The sequence below is a fragment of the Brachyistius frenatus genome, unplaced genomic scaffold (assembly GCF_029030835.1).
Source record: "Brachyistius frenatus isolate BFR_SWC_R1_liver_20210118 unplaced genomic scaffold, ASM2903083v1 Contig_23, whole genome shotgun sequence".
Lineage (NCBI taxonomy): Eukaryota > Metazoa > Chordata > Actinopteri > Embiotocidae > Brachyistius > Brachyistius frenatus.
In genome coordinates this window covers 5,100,848-5,119,250 of record NW_027210622.1, presented here as the reverse complement: position 1 = coordinate 5,119,250, position 18,403 = coordinate 5,100,848, and the positions used below count along the sequence as shown (strand labels likewise).

General features: G+C 40.7%; 1 protein-coding gene across 2 annotated transcripts; it reads left to right on the top strand.

The window, feature by feature from the left end:
• The first annotated feature begins 697 nt into the window (after window positions 1-697).
• On the top strand, window positions 698-17,814 carry spock3 (SPARC (osteonectin), cwcv and kazal like domains proteoglycan 3). 2 transcript variants are annotated; one of them, XM_069697516.1, is made up of 11 exons: window positions 698-807; window positions 960-1,082; window positions 9,983-10,022; window positions 11,615-11,723; window positions 12,546-12,654; window positions 12,791-12,899; window positions 13,166-13,279; window positions 13,415-13,636; window positions 14,466-14,528; window positions 14,652-14,789; window positions 15,471-17,814. In XM_069697516.1, the coding sequence occupies exons 2-11, from the start codon at window positions 960-962 to the stop codon at window positions 15,626-15,628; spliced, it is 1,185 nt and encodes a 394-aa protein (XP_069553617.1). In that variant the 5' UTR covers window positions 698-807; the 3' UTR covers window positions 15,629-17,814. The 2 variants fall into 2 exon arrangements, with proteins under 2 accessions (XP_069553617.1, XP_069553616.1); XM_069697515.1 differs by having other exon boundaries at window positions 960-1,091.
• Window positions 17,815-18,403: the final 589 nt, after the last annotated feature.

Sequence of the window (18,403 nt, the reverse complement as noted above, 5' to 3'; positions counted from 1 at the left end):
TGCAGGAACAAAGCCACCGTATGATCCCTCGTTTTAAACACAAAAGTGTGCCAACTGCAAATGTTCCCTCTTGAAATACCTTCAGTCACACACCACCACTCTGAGGAATGTTTTTGGGCTTTTGCATGTCCCAGAAAGAACTAACCTAACAGGGGTGGTTCCACCCACCTCCACAAATCATCCACAGTGGGCCATTTAAATGCATTTCTTATGGAGACCATGTTATCTTGTAGCATTAATTTACAGTCCTGAGCTCATGTCTGCCAGGAATGTGAGTGAAACTCTGTCATGAGTCACTACAGTACAAACCAGCTGACCAGCTCTCATGTGACACAAAGTTACACCGGAGATCTGGTCCACAAACAGTAGCTATTTCTTGTGGGAAAACAAACAACCTTTTTTGTCCACATACATTTGTTTTACCACTTTATCTGATTTTACTGTTATTTTCAGTTGGTAATTAGTTTGTTTTGTTTTATTTCTGCTGTTTTTTCCATTAGTGAAACGTTCCTACGTCTTAAATATGACTACAAACTTGTTTTTCACTGGAGGTAATCAGTGGAAAACACTATTCAGGCGGCCCGATAGCAGCAAACCATCATGTTTCCTCTGCACTGAGAGGAGACAGAAAAAAAGGAAAAGACGGATGGAGCGCAGGGGACGCGCACGGTGCCATGCGCGCTCCTGTTTTCTGCTGCGCACAGACCGCCGGTGCGGAGAGACAGAGAGGGAGGAGAGCGCTGCTATCACCAGTGACTAAAAACGGCAGCGAGCACATACAGTCAGAAGAGCAGCTGATGCGACAAGGTAGGAAAAACCCTCCGTGTCAATCTTTTCAGTGCGGACATCCAGGGTTCCTCGCGGATGAGAAGCAGACTGAACTGTTTGTTTTTAGCCTGATTGCGGTGCCCTACAGCCCGATCCAATGTCCTCTCCGTGCTGTTGTTGTGTGTCCGCAGATGCTGAGCGTCGCCTTGCTGTGTGTGTGCGCCGTCGCCTTTGGACGCGTCTGTGCTCGTTCGGACAGCGGCAATTTTTTGGATGATAAGTGGCTCACTGGGAGATGGGATAAATTCAGAGACGTAAGTGATGTTTCTGGCTTATATTATTATCGCCTTTTCCCTCCACATAATCTCATCTACACCCCCTCCAACCCTCCTTTCTTCCTATAGCCATCCTCATTGGTTTGTGATCATGCGCTCCTCATTTTTGTTGTGTCCAAGCGACGCGTCACGGGGCCCGTTGTGGTGCTTGTCACACGTTCATCACCCGCTCCACTGAGACAGTAAATACACTAATAACGACACTGGGAGGATGATCCTTGCCTGTGAGTGCGTTTCCGCGATAGCAGTCCCTGCTCAACAGAGATAGCCCGGGCCTCTGCGAAACACAGCGGCACATAGCTGTCTTCGAAGCACCACGTAGTCCCAGAAAGGGGCCTAATTATGGGCAGGTAGAAGGAGGGAGTCCGCAACAGTGAGGCCTAGCTGTGCTGCTTGGTGAGGAAGAACACCTGTCACGAGGTATAGACGAAGTAGTGTTTTTTTTTTTTTTTATTTACTTTGTATTTTAGTGTGTATGATAGCTACTATTCTAATATTGCAGCAAAAGCACACAAGCAAGTCCCAAATAGCCTAATAAAAGTCCACTTTAAACCCAGAGACTCACTGTGGTTCCAAGGTGTCTTACATTGTGTACATCTGTGTCTCCCCAGTCTCCTCTTTCAAAGAGAGTTCGCAGGGATTTTGTTTGAACTGATCTGGTTGATTAAGCTGCTGCTGGTGAGTGTCTTCACTAGCTGACTTGAACAAGGTGCTGTCAGCCAGCATTACTTTGACATGTTTATAAGGCCACTTAGGGCACTTAATGCTGCTGGTGATTGTCATGGCACATACAATAAAGCCTCTGATCATGCAGCAGTGCTGCCAAGTTGCTACAGATAATTACTGGAATGCTTTACAGTGTCACACAGAATCAGTACGTCTATTAAACCCCAACTTTTCAGTATGAAAATGTTTGATTTTAGAGTATTGTGACCTTAACGGCACATTTTTTGGGGCAACAAAAATGGAATAAAATACAAAAGTTGGAATAAAATACATGTCAGTGGAATTTTACAGATAAAAAACTGGAAGTCACTGTTGTTCGGGAAATAATGACTGTCACAAACTACAGAAAGGAGAAGCAGTCAATGCAAACTTTTGGTCTTTTCTCTACTGTAATATGGGCTTTAAGTGACGTGTATTTGCTAAAATGATATCTTGCCTATAGCCACAGATTAAATGGCTCCACACAACCAGAAATGATTTGTGCATGCTTTAGCTTGTACTCTCACACACATCCAACTACACAAAAATAAGCATGTGTGCTCATATCTACATACAAAATGCATTATGAGAAACAGGCTTTTTTTTTTTGTAGAGGATCTGTATATAGCTTGATGATACATTCACAAACAACAGGGCTAACTCCCTGAATCAGAAAAGATACAGTCAAACTTTGATGAGTGGTTGTACCTCCATGCTGAAGACATGCAGTATGAATTATTTTCTGACTTCTTGATATATTTTATATCAGAGAGGGAGAGGCAAAACCATTATAAGGGTAAGGGCAAGCGCTGTCTTTTTTAATATTTTTTTATAGGGAACTTCTATCTTACTTTCACACATAACAATGTGAAGCCATCAGCTCAGGTGATACACCTCAGGTCCACCTATTGGACGGGATTTGGATTAGGCAAAGAGGGTGTCTGGATCAAACACCTGAGAGATATGTGATTAGGCAATTGCTGGGCTATTTTAGCTGAACTGACTTTTGCTTTTACCTCTGATACTGATAGACAGACAGACAGACAGATAGATAGATGATTGACGGTGAACTAAAGGCTCTGTGCACATTCATGTCTGTGTTTTACCTTTAGGCTCAGGCATTATAGTTAGTGGTGGAGTGCAAAAGCCCTATGTGCTCCGTATACTATATATGTGCGTGCCTTTCATTTCCTGTTTTAGGGCTGCTGCGTCCCAGATTATCTTTTGCATTCTTTTATGCAGGAATGTATCCTTACAGTATGTGAAGGTATTTGTCGAAATAACAAAAGAAGCAGTGCCAGTCAAGCCGAACATATTCATCTTTCTTTTTTCATGTTTTGCAGTCAATTAGACTTTTATCACCTTTATGTTTCAAGTAGTAAAGAGTTTGTTGCCCACAATAAAAATCAAGGCCCATCAAAACCTTTTTAAAAAAACAAACACATCTGTAATTATACCTTACATGCTACATATTTGTAGTTACAGCGAATATTTATAAAGGTTTTAAGTTAAGCCTTTTGGGTTTATAGAGCAGTTTTCAAATATGGCGAGAAAAATATAATGTGGAAAATGCTTCTGCAGTTTGATTGCTGAATCTGTCTATTTCTGCAAAAGAAGTGACACCAGTCTGATTGATACAGTCATGCATAATGGAACACATGTATCTCAATACTTTAACGTGCTGCCTATACATTGCCTACTATATAGAGGTTACAGCTCGAGGGGTTAGCTCGGGAAGGCTGCAACTGATTGTCATGACACATACCGCTCTCAGTGCGCACAAAGATAATGTCAACTGTACTTCTGAGACACATGACCTACATACTATTTCTCTTCAGGGGGTGAAAAGATCAATCTTCTTGATTCAGCCATTAACTTTTTAATGAAATGGCACTGGTTTCACCATTCATTATTAGATTAAAACTGACCGGATCTCACAAACTGGTCTTTTGGTAGTGATTGTTTTTTTGTTTTTTATCTGATAGTTACCCCTACCGCACAGCTGGTCAACTTAACCGAGGGACAAAGCTAATGTCACCTGGCTGATATGTGCCCTATGGGTCGACACACCTGAAATGAAACATTAAAATACCTCTTAGTGACAATTTATACTGGGGAGTTTTAAAATGATCTAAATATAATTTCACTAACATTAGAATGAAACACCAATAGCATAATTTAGATGATCTTAATTTAACATTTCCTTCTCACTTGTAATTAACCCTGACACACATATGCATAAACCAAGCACACTGTATTTATTTGTTTTGTTTTTTTACAACAGATTAGCTGTTATATTGAATCTATTGATAGATGTCTTTAAACAGTTATTTTAAAACTTTGTAAGGACTTTACACACAAGTTTTGCGATGGATTTACAATTTAGGAGACGAGGCTGATTTACAAACAGCAGGTGAACCGTAAGTCTCTTTTTTAGAATGACTCCTGACATCCAAACCTACCTACGATTGGATTATTATTCTATTAGTTTATACAGAAGTGTGAGTGTCTTAGTTTGGGATGAAAGTCCTTATTTGTACGCAGAGCTGTAAGTGCTCCCCTAAGGCAGTGTGAAAAGGACAGTATTGGTCATAATTACAATTCTTCCATTTTAAACTGCAGGAATATTCCCATTACAGCTAATGTACTGGTATCCTACTCTAGACTTTGCCTTACCGTGAGTTAAATTTTACATGTTAAGCATGTGCTGTTGCTTTCATCTTTCAGCAAGACTGGGTCTTATGCTAAGTGCACTCGATAGGATCTCGGCCTCTGATTTACTGTAAGTCCTATTAGGATGGCTGAAGGGGCCCGCGGCTGTCTTTGCTGAGCTGGTGCCATCTCAGTTTTCTGACATTCTGCTCCTCTCGCTGGACCTTGGCGAGCTTACAGCACTGGCACTGAGTAAAGAGATAAGCAGAGGAGTACGATAATTTTAACAATGGGAGGAAAAACACGATTAATGATGTGTGATGACGTACAAGACATTTGTACACACAAATATCTCAGCCTCATTAGAGCAGATTTGACGTTTTCCTCCTCCTCTCCTCTCCTCTCCTCTCCTCTCCTCTCCTCTCCTCTCCTCTCCTCTCCTCTCCTCTCCTCTCCTCTCCTCTCCCTCCTCTCCTCTCCCTCCTCTCCTCTCCTCTCGATTCCTCTCCTCTCCTCTGATTAATGATGTGTGATGACGTACAAGACACTTGTACACACAAATATCTCAGCCTCATTAGAGCAGATTTGACGTTTTCCTCCTCCTCTCCTCTCCTCTCCTCTCCTCTCCTCTCCTCTCCTCTCCTCTCCTCTCCTCTCCTCTCCTCTCCTCTCCTCTCCTCTCCTCTCCTCTCCTCTCCTCTCCTCTCCTCTCCTCTCCCCTGCTCTCCTCTCCTCTCCTCTTCTCTCCTCTCGTTTCCTCTCCTCTCCTCTCCTCTCCTCTCCTCTCCTCTCCTCTCCTCTCCTCTCCTCTCCTCTCTCTCCTCTCCTCTCCTCTCCTCTCCTCTCCTCTCCTCTCCTCTCCTCTCCTCTCCTCTCCTCTCCTCTCCTCTCCTCTCCTCTCTTTGTGTTTTTGTTGTGTGCGTCTGTCCTGTGTTGTTTGTGTCGTGGAGTGTGAATGATGTAGGGAAGGTACAGAGCTTGAGGCTTTTTCCACTTCAGAGCACCTTAGTGTGGATTTGTGTGTGTTTGTGCGTGCATGCATGCGACAAGCTTGAGCAAGACAAGCAGAGGCAGTACAGTGAAAACATGCACATATTTCTCCTGTTGGACGGCGGCAGGAAGGGAGCGAGGAGCAAGGAGGGGTAAGGGAGGCCATTAGGATGCAATTAGGAGGGCTGAAATGAGATCTGTGTAAACCTGAAGAAAGGGTGCGAAAAGTGGTCGTCAGCAACATCATATTAACCAGAACCTTTTTCTATAGACATGCAGATAAAACCACAGAAAATAAATGCACAGCAGCAAATTAGATCAATGGTTCTGAGGACACCATTGGTTGACAACTGTTGTGTTTGTATTTGTGTACATGGGGAAAAAAAAAAAAAAACACTGCTGCTGTAGCTGCGAGGGAGAGAGAGGAATAGAGGTGGAAAAAAAATGGAGAGATAAACTAAAAAGTTGCTATTTTAGAGTGCACTCAGGAGGCCATTAAACCTATTGTTGAATTTGGGGTTTTCAGTGTGGTTTCTTTTGCTTTTGTGTTTTTTTTAGAAAAGTGGGTGGCTGGTTGCATGTGCGGTGAAGTGCATTCATCCAGTTATTTGATGTTTTGTAGTGCTGACAGATTCTGGCACTACAGTCAGTGCTGTTCTGATAAGTTTGTTTATAGAGCTGTGTGTGTGTGTGTGTGTGTGTGTGTGTGTGTGTGTGTGTGTGTGTGTGTGTGTGTGTGTGTGTGTGTGTGTGTGTGTGTGTGTGTGTGTGTGTGTGTGTGTGCGTGCGTGTGCGTGAACATGTGCACTTACGTGTGTGTGTATGTGTGTGTGTGTCTGTGTTTGCATGCGTCTGGTGATTCCATTAAGGAATCAGACCGCAAGCACTTTTGTTGTCTTGACTGGTCTGGAGGGCCTGGCCCCCATAATGCAATGTTCTCATTATTCAGTCTCTCTGGTCTGCAGTGCTAGAGGGGACCCATCCTGAACAGAAACAAATACCTCACTATTTGGCTTTTGCTTTTTGCCAAGCTTTCAGTATGTGGTTTTCCTCATTAGATATTAAAGTACCGTGTGGAATCCTAATCATGAGAAACAGACTATCCTTTTACGACGGCCCTATTTAGGGGTAGATGGTAAAGAGAAAGAGAATGTAATGAGTAAGAGACTGTAGTGAAGATGCTGAGGGTCAGAAGGATCAGCGATGAAGGACAAGAAGGAGAAATGAATTAGAGCTGAGAAAGAAAAAGAATTGTTCACCTCGTAGCAAGCAAGGAAGTGAGACAGAGGGAGACAGCCTGGCAGTTAAAGTCGTGCTTTTTTTTAAAAAAAAATTAATAAATAACAGGGATCTTGGGGCAACACTGCATAAATGCATTAAAGAGTAAATAATTCCAAATCAACTGCACTGATGTGCTACAAGAAAACAGAATTAATTGCTTAGGTTTCATCAACAGTTCATAACAAATATTTGAGTCAAGCTACAGCATTTGAAAGAAACAGCATCAAAGTTGTGAATTGGAGGTCAGCAGCTCTGCCACAGTGACCGTTTCATTCATGGGTGACAATATAGTAAACATACATCACTAAAACTGCATCTCAGTGTGTCAAACAAGTCAGAGTTGAAAACTTGCTTAAGCTTCTTCAAGCAAAAAAAGCTTTTTAAAAATCTGCTGCAAGATAACTAAAAATACAAGTGCTGTCGTAAGATAACGCATCTGTTCAACTTTGAGGTGACACTGACTCTTTCTAACACTGAAAATGTATAAAGCCAAGGACTTAACAGATACAAGTAATGTAATATCTGATGCAACAACTGAAGACAATCTGAAGTACATACTCGCTGTGAGTACAGCACAGTAGACTGTAGTACTGCAACTTTCTATAAGTAAATTCCCAAACTTCCTCCCCTGACAGTGCTCCAATGTTTAACTTTAACTTATGATACCATTACTTTTACTGCCACTACTGCAGCTGTCACTGCTACTGTTTTTTAAAGGATTTCCTGTAAAATACAGTTGTCCTTGGCTGGTTGTCAGAGTTCACAGAAGTTTCGAAATGGGCCTTTGTTTTTTACATTTAGTTTTGCATGTTCTTTACTTCTTATTCTTCTGGTGTCGTGGACTATTCACAATTCATCTCTCTCCTGTCTGAACCAGCAGCATATCACATATCTCTGTAAATGGTGAATACCCAAAACATATAACTATAGTACAATAAATCTGCTCTGTGCATGTGGGAGTGAGAGGTAGTTGGGTCCATAGAAATGACTGAACTGTACAAAAAATAAATATATAACCCAGTGATTCAACACACACACACACACACACACACACACACACACACACACACACACACACACACACACACACACACACACACACACACACACACACACACACACACAATCACACACGCACATTACACGCACGCAAAGGCTTGAGTTGTTGCTTATTGAAACTCTGCAAAGATTTTTCATTCCACTGCAGTTTGATTTTCCTTTTTTATCCTCAAAGTAAATTTGTAACAATCACACATTGTTGTCTCAATCTTTGGGCAGAGAGAGAAATATGAGAAAAGAGAGATGGTAAAAAGAGTGAGCTGAGAAAATTAAAATACATCATTTTTTTCTCTAGTTATTAATTGATTTGTGAATGCATTTTCCATTCAAAGTGGCTTGTCTATCTGCTGTGGGGACAAAATCTGTTGACATTGTTGTTAGCCTAAGTTTGGGGAAGATACATTTGCTGGATCGAAACATTAGAAATGCTTTGTATTAATCTTGACAGTAGATTATTGTCAAAGGAAATAGCTTGAATTAAGTTCATGAATTGGACAGGATCTGGGGCTGTGACCCTTTACAGGAACAAGCAGGTATAGATAGTTGATGAATGAAGTTAGACAGGGTGTAATATATTCCCGGGTCTCTACCGACCATTTTGAGTGTTAAGTTTGTTGTGGTCATGGTGACACTCAAGTAAAATCTCCAGGGACTAAATGCAAGTCTTGCGACAGGCAAAATCAAGAGTAGGGTTATACGCGAGTGTGGCCGAACGTTGGACGATAAACACAACAGAGAGGAGACAGGTGAGAAAACAAAGAAGATGTTATTGTTGTGACAGAATCAGGGAGAACACAGTGCAGTGTTGACTTTGAAGGGATGCCCAAAGACAGAAGAGCAGACCAGCCAGTGAGATCACAGCTCACTATATCTTTCACTATTTAAGCTCCTTCGACATTTGCATCATAAGCCAGCACCTGCTGGGTGTGTCTCCTCCTTGTCCATCTATTAAAAGCAGCAAAGCGCTTACCTCTACACACTCCTTATTTACACTGTTGGGACACATTCACAGGCAATGAACTCAGTCACTTCACTACATCTAGGAAAATTGTAATGTTTTGTCATTGTTTTGTGACATGTTTTATTACTTCAAAAAATAATGTTTCAAATAACTAATATTCAGAATATTTGAATTTTTAAAAACTTGACAAGGCAGTAGGCTCTCCATATACAGACCACATAATAATGTTTTTTTTAGTTTTCCCCTCAACTCGTTTAGTTAACATTTCACACAGGTTGCCCATTTTAAGCCATGTTTCAGTTCCTATTCTAATGTATTACCTGTTTGACTGCATTTAAAGTCCAATTTGTAAAAGCAATATTTTGTAACTTATAGCATATTCAAATGATTTTTTTTTTTTTTTTTTTTTTAGCTTTTGCTGGCTTCGCCTGACAAAACGTGTAAAACTAACGAGTTTTTAAATGAAGAACAGAGTTGGATGCGTCTTACACTAAATTATATTGCAAAAAGACAGATTACATGTGTTTTAATATGCAATGTAAAGCTTAATGGCAGATGGTTAAAATCAAAAATTGTAGCCTCGCATGAAACTTAACTTTACTTTTCTCAAAGCCTTTTGCCTTCATTGAACTTTAAACTGCCACATATGTTATTTCCATCTTTAAAAGCTCAACATAGTTATTAAAATCCACTTCAAAACTGCATTTTCATAACCTACGTCCTTGAAATGTTCTTTTGACATATTGAAACTGTTCAGTCTGTTTGGCTGATGTGAAATCCTCTCTCTGCTGTGTGTGTACATACCATATATAGTATATAAACAAAATCCAGTTCAGTGATGTAATGGAATATGATGAGCAGCATATGCACGTACACAAAAGAGATACGGGCCCCTTCTATGCACATTACTGCAGAGAACTGCTGTCATAGCATCAATGTTATCTTGACTAAGTGCATGCGCCACCAGTTTATACATAATGGTGTGTTTCCCTGCTGTCCATGTGCCTATTTCATTATGCAAAGTTTCCACTCAAAAAGAAAGACCTAATCAAAACTAATTCCTGACTCTCTGTCTCTGTAATGCTTTCTGCTAAAGGAAGTGGAGGTTTGTATCACTTCTTAATAGTGGTCCGTTTACGAGGACTAGTCATCTATCTGTCATGTATTCTTACTTTAGAAGTCACTTGACCAATGTTTTCATGATTTTCTTTATTGATTAACCATCTTACAGGAGCCTGGAACGTGGACTCCATCCAAGCCCTTCGATCAAGGTGGGTATGAATGAGAAAGAGTGAAGTGGTTGTGCTGTGAGCTGTGCGATAAAACAAGCCAAAAAAAAACCTAGAAAACATTAAGAGTGGCTGTAAATATGTTATTTTAACAATATAAATATTACAAGTTTGGAGTCTATTTTAGGATATACATAAAAATTCAGTGGTGATCATAATTTGTGGTTAAAACCTACAAATTATTTCATATTAATATTAGAGCTAAAAATAATTTGAGCACAATATCAAATCATGACCACAGAGTTACAACCATTTAGTTTCTAGGTTGCTGGAACATCATTCAGAGATCAAATGTGATCAAATATGCAGATTTTGTAAATATGTAAATATAATCTATGTTCTATAGTAATTGTGCTTTGTGATCTAAAGTTATGAAAGTTTTAAAGAGGTCCTGCACACAAGTATTTAGAAAATGTTTTAACAAACAGATTCAATTGTTTAATGTATACATGATGAAATGTACTCTGTACCACTGATTGGTGGAGACTGGGTGAAATATAAACAGTGGTAGAAATATATTTTGCCAAAATATTGAAATGTTAGAAGCTGTGTTTTTGTCTTTCCTGGTTCACGAACTTTGAGCAAAAAAAACTATGAAATGTTTTAAAATGTCTTACTGTCCTCTCTCTACATATAAATCTCTTGTTTTTTTGGTGCATCAGTTCTTTTAATTACAATAACCTAAACAACAGAATCATGTTCTGTTCTTCGTTCATCTTATTCCTCATTGTATTACTGACAGCTATAAAGTCATACTGACGTCCAGGCACACCAGGACACGAACATATTCACTCTCACTTATCACTGTATCCTCAAACACGCATACACAGACGTGTCAGGGAAACAATAGCATTAGATAGTGCGTTTGAGGATGGAGGCAGGATAATCTGCCAAAGCTGCTCAGGGATTACAGTAAGGTTCTTTAGAGCAGAGGTCATTCACAAACTGTTCTGAGACCAGCCAGGGGCCTTAAATGCTGCACATGGGTGCCTCACCGAAGGCTGACATGGGGTCAGAAACAGCTAGCTTGTCTCTACCAACAAAGATCATACCCTCTGCTTGAGACTCAGATCTAAAATCAGCGCTCACCTTCAAAGCCATATATGGCTTTCAGCCACAGGATCTGACAGGAGATCAGTTTGAGGATCTCAGCAAGAGCACACACGAATGGCACCCTGTGCAGGCTGATGTAAGATCAGAAGTAGCCTCTGAAAGCAGTTCCATCTGTTTTTAGCTGTAAGAATACTTAACGGTATTGTGACTTTGAGTTCAGCGTGAGAGAGTCATTGCTAGTATACGGTGACTGAAGAGATAGCAACCAGAAAAACACACACATAAACACACAGCCAGATTAATTGGATTTTTTTTTTTTTTAAATCAAAAAAGAATCACATGGTTTAACTAAGAACCATTGATCTAGTATTTCAGGGAAATGTAACCTTTCTCTCTGTTCGTGCTAATGGGATTTGTAAATAGGGAAGTTGTGTTGTAGTCACACACACATATGGAGTAAACATACTGTAAACACACATTTTAAAAAAAAATCCTTCTATTTATCATGTTTGTGTTTTTAGGCCTTGATCCAGCCCAAGATCCCTGTCTGAAGATCAAATGCAGTCGCCACAAGGTGTGTGTGGCTGAGGATTATAAAACTGCCACTTGTGTCAGCCAAAGGAGAGTTAGGTAAGAACACACACACACTCGGACGGACGCACGCACGCGCACACACACACACACACACGCACTCACACATTTGGTGTTTGAAACATGCATGTCTTACCAAACATGCCTGTTTCAAAGCTGTCCTTCAACTTTGCATGTACATGTTTCCATGCGACACAAATGCACCAGGAATGACAGTGAATTGGGAGCAAATGAAATCCCTTACTTACTTAACTTCTCTTCTTTTCTCCTACCTGTTTTTTTGCCTGCTTACTTATTTATGCTGCATGCTGAACAACAACACCAGAGAGGCAGCTGTTTGTCTTTTTTTTTTTCTCCAGCTGGTCTACCGGTTGCTCGGCTCTCTGGTGACTGTTGTGTGACATTACTGTTTGGTCCAGTTACCTCGGCACTGGCACTGCTTTACAACGGACACGAAGTCCTGCCAAGTGATATGAATGGGCTTTCTATGTGTATGTGTGTGTGTTTGTGTCTGGGACACTGCAGACTGGAAAGGGGACAGTAACACCATACTGACCTCATTTCCCATTCTTAGCAACGACGCAATTCCCACTACACAGTGGAAGCACATCAGAAAATAATCACACACAAATCCTAAATCCTTGTCTCATTTCTGAAATTGGTGTAAGAACAAGTCAATTCATCACAGATTCGTAATGCTTAGAAAACATTAGTTACGAAGGGTGCTGGGAGGATGCATCGTGTTGGTGTTTGAAGGGTACAGTTTCAAATGATACTTGATTTGAAATCTTTCCATATGCATGCAGTCACAGGTTCAAGTGCGTGTGTGTAGAAAGTAAGTCTTTTCAATCTCCTGCCTAGTTTCAAAGATGCCAATCTGTACCAGAGCCCAGGGTCAAAGTGCAAACCCTGCCCTGTGGTTCATCCCGCGCCTGTTTGTGGAACTGATGGCCATACCTACTCCACCAAGGTACGCGCACACACACAAACACACAGTAGCTTCAAGTCTCATCCATAAGTCACATTTTCTTTGTTTCCTCTGGGTGAGACATACATCCTGATTTTGCTTCCTCTTCTGTCTGATCCCTTCTGTCTCTGTCGATCAGTGTAAGTTAGACTACCAGGCGTGCATCACAGGAAAGAAGATTACTGTGAAGTGCGCTGGCATGTGTCCTTGTCCCTCTCAGCCTGAGCAGAGTTCTGCAGAGAAGAAAGGTACACAGTTTCGCAAACATTAATGTACACTGCAAGATAGGATACTTTGAACAAGAAGCAGTAATTTCTCCTTAATTAAAAAGCTTTCCAGGGTGTTTAAGTCCATGTTTAAAGCTCCTGTCCTGCTGAAGTGTCTTTATGACACTGAAAGTTCCAAAGCAGCTTTGCCTTAGCTGACCCTGACTAAAACTTTTCGTGAGGAAGAAGGGAGAAACTAATGCATCCCTTTACCATTATTAATCACAAGCATTATTATCATTCCTCAGTGTGCAGTGAGTCGGATCTGAAGGAGGTGGTGAGTCGCCTGAGAGACTGGTTCAGAGTGCTGCATGAGAATGGCAACCACAAGAGAGTCAAGATCCAGAAGCCAGAGAAGAACAGTGAGTCACATGGCATTAGCATGGAGAAACAATGGCACGCGACATTTCTACAAATATTTTTTTTTATCACATTATTTCTTACACAGAAATATCTTCCTAGATTCACCCTTACCTCTCTTTGATCTTCACCCACAGAGTTTGAAGTCGGGGCATCACCTATTTGTAAGGACCCTCTGGGCTGGATGTTCTCCCGGCTGGACACAAACTTTGACCTGCAGCTGGACCAGTCAGAGGTCAAGAGCCTCTATCTGGACAGGAACGAGCCATGCTCCGATGCTTTCTTCGAATCGTGCGACTCACACCCCGACAAAGTTATAACCAGCTCTGAGTGGTGCACAGGCTTCCAGAGGTACACAGGTACGGTGTCTGCACGAGCGCAAATACAAACACTTAATATGCATCCACAACTGAGCAAACATGCAAATGTCATATGTCATGCAGCAAGAGGATTTTGATGTAGGTGAGGCAACACTTAGAGGGATATTCCAGTTTTATAACTCAATCTGTTTTTACTTTTGTTGTATTCTTTGTTGTTGTCACCAAATTAAACGCTGAGATCTTAGACAGCGAAAGAAACACGAGCAGACAATCATGACAGTTTTAAAAACAACCTCAAGTCTGCTAAACCTTATTTGGAGAAGACAATAAATAAAAACAAAAGAATTATGAGTCCAACTGTCCATTTTAAACATCCATCGTAATTAACAGACACCGGTTTTAGTTTAACTTCGACCTGCTACCCGAAATTGGAAACAAGACTCAAGTTGTAACGAACCAAAACTTTTTTTGTCACAAATTTGTACAGACAGAATACAAAGCTACAATAGTATTATACTAAACTATAATATACAGAAATATGAGAGACTTTTTATTCCATTGGAAGTACATATTATTACTGCACTCTGCACGATGAAAAACAACACAATACAGCACAATAAACTGCTTAAAACCCCATTTGTGAGACCAGGAATGAAAAAAAAAAAAGTTTTTTGGTAATAAAGAAACAGTGAATATGGATGATTCCCTGGAAGTAAACTTGTGAGAACAAAGACAGCAGGATAACAAACATCATGACGAAAGCAAGAAGCACAGAAATATAATACGGAAGCAAGGCTCCTACACAAATAGCTGCAGTCCCAGAAAAGCAGACTTCTGCAATTCAAAGTCTCTTGTCTGTTCCTTTCAGATTCCCCATGTAAAGCAGAGCTGTCCAGTATCAACAAAAAGCAGGCGGGAAAGAAGTTACTCGGTGAGACACACACACACAAAATCACAAGCGCACGCACGCACACACACACACACACACACACACGCGCACACACACACACATAACTCACGGTGTACGTCTACGTGTTTTGGCTGGAATCTGCAGGTCAGTATCTGCCATCCTGTGATGAGGAAGGTTACTACAGGTCCCACCAGTGTCACAGCAGCAGCGGCCAGTGCTGGTGTGTGGATCGCTATGGCAACGAGGTGGCCAGCTCACGCACCCATGGTCCTGCAGACTGCGGTACGCAATACACAAAAGAGAAAAGCGTCTGTATTCGTGGAGGGAAATAAGGAGATTCAGCACAATTTGGAGTTCAGATAGTTTGAATGGAGGAAATACTGTAAATTCAGATATCAGTGTCAAATCCCATTATTTTACACATAAGTCGTGAAATCTGCTATCTGACACAACATACGTTACCTATTAGTATCATAAAATTGTTACACAAAATGCCTTTTCACTACCTTTCTGAGAATTGGATGAGAATATGTGTACCGCTCTGATGTCGACACGTTATATAGGAAGCTATGGCGAGCAACTGGTTAGCAACCAGCAACCAGCCTAGCCTAAAGACTGGTTTTGTCCAAAGATAACAAAATTCGCCTGCTATTTCTTTTAAAGCTCACTAATCAACATGTTATATCTCATTTGCTTAGGCTGTACAAAAAAAACAACAAAGTGTCAAACAATTGACAGTTGGAGGTTTTAGTTGGGATTTAGTGCTGATCTCGTTCTTGGTCAGGTGCAGTGAATTCTGGGAGTCTTGTCATCCATCACAAGTTGTAGCTTCATATTTAGTGTCCAGATACGAGACCATAGATCTACTCATTTAACTCTTTACAACAAGGTGAATAAGTGCATCTCCCAAAATGTCACACAAGTGCTTTTAGTGTAAGACTGAGTTTTTTTCTCCACTCCTAGGGGTAATTTTGGAGTCTTCCGGAGACCTCGGCAGTGGAGACTCCCTGTTTGCCGACGACGACGAAGACTCTTTTATCCTCAATGACCAGGCAGGTTTCGACGACGAGGACGACGAGGATGAGGATGATGACGACGACATCGATGAATATCTGTCGTAATTGTAAAAAAAAAGAAAAAAAGAAAAAAAGAGAAAACTTTGTTTGGTCAAACTGCACGTTTCTAGGTGACTCCCCAGGCGGATACTTAATCGTACTAACAGCCTATGGACTACTCTCCGTGTATTGTTTGTTCATAAGTAAAAAAGAAAAAAGAAAAAATCAATATTCCTGGAAAACGTTTATGATTTCTATTCCTGTTTAAGTATAAAATATGAGTGGTTCATGGCACTTGTTCACTTGTGTGTCAGCCAACCAGAGAATATTACAAGGACTAATCGAACAACCAGTCCATTGCTTTGGATTTGGTCACGTGTGCAAAGACCTTCCCCTTCATTGGACAGTCCATGTCCTCCAGTGTGTCCTGTCCTTGTGCAGCACTCTGATGCCTGAGTGTGTTGATGCCTACGGCGCAATGTTAAAGAGATTTCCCCCTTTCTTCATACCCTCATCTTCTTCCTCTCCCCCCACCTCCCCAACCTCTTCAATCCTTATCAAATGTCTCTGTGTATAGGTGGGATGTTGATGATGTAGATAAGAGAATATTGCACTCTATAGGTTTCTTTTGATCTTGATTTGTAACTGTGACTGTAACTGTGTGGAAAAACAAGATAAGAGTTAGAAATGCTTCATTAGGAGAATTAAGGCAACAACAAAAAAAACAATGTGAGCTGGATAACAATCAGAACCGACATGCTAGCTGTTTTCACTGAAACACAAATCAAGTCAAATCATCTCAAAGGCTCAGCAACAAGGAAAGACAAATTATTCTTTGGCCGGTGGTGTTGGTGGGGGGGGGGTATTATTGTTATCTATTTTTCTAATCCATTGTAGGATGAATACAGAAGATGAAACAGATTTGTCTTAGCATGTCCAATACTGCGTGATGTTGTTTCAGTCTACAGAACCAGAGGCTAAACCTTTGTGGAACTCAAAATATAAATGAGCTCCGGGTTGAACATTTACCCTCCAGCATGTACAGATGAAAACTCCACTTGCCTAGTTATGAACCGCTCAAGCCACAAATCTGTGTGATAAAAATGTTTGCTGACCTTTAATAGGTCAGCGAGCTCAAAGAAAACTTCAGAATTCAGAAGAAAATGTGTTGATGTTTTCTTTTTTCATTTTCAGATATGAGTCTCGGACTTCACGTGATTTGAGCACACAGTGAAACAGAACAAATCTTTTGCACAGTAATGAAACCGCAGAGCCATGCAGACCTGTTGAAAATATTGGGTCGGGGACAGAGGGTGAGGTGTGCCTTTTACTGGGAAGGACAGATCGTGGTAATAGTGGGAGAAGCATGCTTGCTGGACTGACTTCAACTCATCATTACACTCCATACGAGTGGCTGTACCGCTAAGCCTGCATACTACTCAGTTTTCGGTATGGCATGTGTTTTGGGTTGCTTATAGGATGGTGTTACATAGGCCATACTTCTGATCTTTTGATTTGTTCCATAGGATAGCTAGAATGTAGAGAAGCACAGCGATGCTTTGCAGCTAAGGCATACAGACACTTAGATTATGCTGGATTTGAAGATGTTTTATATATTATACACTGGCTAGAAGAAACTTTGGTTTAGACAGCTTTATATGAAAAGACAATGATCATCTTACAGTGTTTGCTTTTACTTTGTTTCAAAAGCTTGGTTTGTACCTGATCTGCTCTAAGTACTTACAGTGTATATCTGTCAGGGTTGAAATCTGAATCTGATCCCAGATGTGTGTATTGTTGATAAGTCTTGTGACTGTTTATGCAGATCTGGGATCAGCTGAGCTCATATGTTCATTTTCAATTAATAATTTGTCATTTGGCTTCATTTTTAATCAAATATCTGTTGAAATTCCATGTTAAGATCTGAAAAGTGCCATCTAACTGTCCAATCGTACTTTTTTTTAAATTATTTTCTCCCTTCTCTCTCTTTTTTTGTTTTGTTTTTCTCCCCTTATTCCTTCTAACTTGGAATTTCAATTCACATTATGAACTGGAAGACATTTCACTCTCAAAGTGTGCTCTTTCATAGGTGTGATGACATGCAAATCATTTTGTTGACCTCAGACACTGTAGCCACTCTCAGCCAATCACACACTGTCATCACAGCTCTGATAGTGTTTAAAGGTTATGATACAGATGCATTTTTTACAGTGTATGTATGATTTGCTGAAATAAAAGCTATATTGACCAACGTCTGCGTCGTCACAGGTGTTACTTGGAGGACAGATGTGAAACACCGCAAACTCTTGTTTCCTCGTGACAACGTTTCTGTTTCTGAATGTTTCGGTTCTCTTTTTATGTGCTTATTTAGGAAAAGACGGACAATCTGATAAGGTGTGCGTGCTATAAAAGCTGAGGACGTTTAAAGAATGTGGGAACTGAGAAAACACACCACAAGTCCATTATCTCTCACACCTGTTTAAGCTGTACAGCTGCTGTTTAAGGGGAGAAAGAGTGACACAACATCTGCAATGAGGTAAAATGTTTATGCATGACATAAATGTACGGGGAAAGAAAAGCTGACAGCAGCCAGCAATGACTAACTCTGCTTGTTTGCAGGCAAAGAGTTCTGCGTGCAGGAACATTACTGCATAATGTAGGAGAAAATCAGGTGAATATTTTACAAGCCACATCAAACCCGCACCAAGCACGCATGCACGCATACATACAGCACACACACAAGGAAACGTAAACACATGTCGAGCAAAATACGTACATTAAAGGAAACATCATGTTCACTGACCTGGAAAAACTTGCTTCCCTGTTCTTTGCTGTGAGAAT